The 3,092-nt window shown below is 42.9% G+C and overlaps 1 protein-coding gene across 1 annotated transcript in view; it reads right to left on the bottom strand.

Moving 5' to 3' along the window:
* Positions 1 to 3,092, bottom strand: part of Nudt3 (nudix (nucleoside diphosphate linked moiety X)-type motif 3) — a 55,297-nt gene that overhangs the window by 31,806 nt on the left and 20,399 nt on the right. The window contains exon 2 of the mRNA XM_013029595.1: positions 2,525 to 2,635. Within this exon, the coding sequence (XP_012885049.1) occupies positions 2,525 to 2,635 (111 nt within the window). The remainder of the gene's footprint in view (positions 1 to 2,524; positions 2,636 to 3,092) is intronic.

Raw genomic sequence — 3,092 nt, 5'->3', positions numbered from 1 at the left:
CTGAGGAATCGAACCCAGGGCCTCATGCATCCAAGGCAAGTGCTCTACCACTGAGCCACCTTCCCAGCCCCTAAAATCAGATTCTAATAGTCAGGTATGTTGGTGCAAGGAGTATATAGTAAGACTCTGTCACGAAACACAAAGGGAAGCTGGGCGCCGGCGGCTCACGCCTGTAATCCTAGCTACTGAGGAGGCTGAGATCTGAGGATCACGGTTCAAAGCCAGCCCGGGGAAGGAAACTCCATGAGACTCTTATCACCAATAAACCACTCAAAAACCGGAAGTGGCACTGTGGCTTAGGTGGTAGAGCACTGGCCTTGAGCTGAGGAGCTGAGGGACAACACCCAGGCCCAGAGTTCAAGCCCCATGACCGACCAAAAAAAAAAAAAAGAAAGAAAGAAAAGAAAAAAAACCACAAAGGGAAACAGCCAGGTGCTAGGGTCTTCTTGCCTAAAATTCTGGTTACTTTGGAGGCTGAGATCTGAGGATCAAGGTTTAAAGCTAACAAAGGCAGAAAAGTCTACAAAACTCCATCTCCAAAAAATTCATCAGAAAGCCAGGCTGGAGGGTGAAAAGTACAGCAGTAGAACTCACTGGATATTAATGAAAGTAAACTATACAACTCATGGATGGAAACGGGGGAGAGACTAGGAGAAAATGAGGTAAGGGAAGACACTGTACGAAAGGAAGTGTACTTGGTACCTGACTTGTAATTGTAATTTCTCAGTATATCACCTTTATAATAAGAATAAATTTTTTTTAAAAGTCAGGCTACAGATGTGGTTCAAGTGGTAGAATGCAGCTGGACAAGTAGGTTGAGCAAGTGCAAGGTCCCTAGTTCAACCCTGAAACTTCAGCTCAAGGTGAGCGCTCTACCACTTGAGCCACAGCAACACTTCTAGTTTTCTGAGTCATTTATTGGAGAAAATAAAACAGCAAAGTAAAACAAAATAAACAGCAGATTTTGACAGTTATGATTAGGGCCTGCGATTTTCTTTTTCTATCAAGATCCTGGCCAACAATGATGGTATAGGTCCACTAAACACATGGAGTATCAAAGGCTTAAACCAATGATTATGATTCGTTCTTTTTCATTTTTTTTCAAATTAGTGTTGGGGTTTGAACTAAGGCCCTGGGTGCTATCCCTGAGCTTTTTTGCTCAAGGTTAGTATGCTCTACCACTTTAAGCCACAGCTTCACTTCTAGTTTTTAGGTGGTTAATTGGAGATGAAAGTCATAAACTTTCCTGCCTAGGATGTCTTTGAACTATGATCCTCAGATCTCAGCCTCCTGTGTAGCTAGGATTATAGGCATGAGCCACTGGTGCCCTGCTCACTCACATTTTTGTATATAAAGCTTTACTAAATAATCAGGCCTATTTATTTATGCACTGTGTTGTCTGGGGTTACTTTTGCCTACAACAGCAGAGTTAAGTAGCTATGACAGAAGCTATAAAAACTTTTTAATGATTTTTTTCCATTTTAAAATTACAAATTATCTGTTCATTCTTTTGCATTAAAGAATAAGCCTATAATGTCACACTCCAGCCAGGCACCAGTGGTTTACACCTGTAATCCTAGCTACCTAGGAGGCTAAGATCTGAGGATCTCAGTTCAAAGCCAGCCCAGGCAGAAAAGTGCGTGAGACTCTTATTAGCCACCAGAAAACCAGAAGTGGCACTGTGGCTCAAGTGGTAGAGTGCTCACCTTGAACTGAAGAGCTGAGGAACAGTGCCCAGACCCCTATGTTCAAGTCCCAAGACTGACCAAAAAAAAAAAAATCTGATCTGGGTAAATGGCACATAATATGATTAAATAAAATGGAAGGTATTATCACCTCTCAAGCTGTTCCTTGCTTAATAGCTCTGCCTAACAGACCAGCCACCATTCCACAGCTAGGTGAGTAAGTGGGCCCTCCTCATCCCCTTTCCTTTCCTTCCTCCAGAGGCTAAGAACAAGCCACTAGTACAAATCCAGCCTGCTCCTCTTAATTCTTAGAGCTGATACAGAGCTTCTGTCAAAGGCAACAAAGGCAAGTTGGAAGAGATCCTTGAGAAATTACAAAGGACTATCAGGTATCATTAGATATACTCATTAATAAGATCCCTCTCCCACACAGGAAGCCTGATAAACAGAACCAAGTCACAACACATCACTCCCTTACTCAAGAAGGCAAGACTCAAGCCTGTAATCCTAGCAACTCAGGAGACTAAGATAAGAGGATAGAGGTTCAAAGTCAGCCTGGGTAGGAAAGTTCCTGAGACTCTTATCTCCAATTAGCCACTGGAAAAACAGAAGTAGAGTTATAGTTTAAAGTGGTAAAGCTCTAGCTTGAGTAGAAGAGCTTAGGGGCAGCACCCAGGCCCTGAGTTCAAGCCCCATGACCAAAACAAAAAAAAAAAGTCATGTCTAACCATTAAATGCTATCCCTCTGTGATGCTGTTTATTCAGTGAGTGGTAATACACAGAGAGGACAGATAAAGGTTATAAGGTGCAGTTGTGGCCTCTTTTTCCTCCACGCTTACCTCCTCACAGACTTCACGAACTGCTGCCACACTTGGCTCCTCCTCAGGCTCCATGCCTCCTCCAGGGACAATCCATCGGTCTGGATGGCGACTACTGCTCACAAGCAGCACCTGAAGTCAAAATTCAAAATAACACATTCATATAAATTAAGAGTTTAAACAGCTAAAATGGCAAAGTAACTAAGAACTGTTGTATGAAAAAGCATGTATCTGCCTAGTAATTCCCTCCTCTCCTGCAGTCCTTTGTTCTATTATTTCTTTTTCTAAAGGCCTTATAATACCCACCCCAAAGGGTGACAAAAAGTCTAAAAACCACAACTGTTCCTGATGAGTCTGTAAATGCAGAACGAGCTGGCCAGAAGAAAACTACCGGGCAGTCAGTGGTTGTTGCCACAGTCTAGCACTTTCCCTCCAAGGTTCCCATTCTGGTGGGTTCCAGTTCCTGCTCCATTAGATGGCCATAGGCCAGTATACTCTAAGCTCTCAGTGTATACTGGGAACCTAGTGCTCTCATCCACAAGAAAAAAGTACAAAAATGTCCCCATCTCCTTCAACTACAACATTTAAA

Source organism: Dipodomys ordii, unplaced genomic scaffold (genome assembly GCF_000151885.1).
Source record: "Dipodomys ordii isolate 6190 unplaced genomic scaffold, Dord_2.0 Scaffold120, whole genome shotgun sequence".
NCBI lineage: Eukaryota > Metazoa > Chordata > Mammalia > Rodentia > Heteromyidae > Dipodomys > Dipodomys ordii.
Note: the sequence above shows the minus strand (reverse complement) of the source record. Positions and strands in the feature narration are given on the sequence as shown.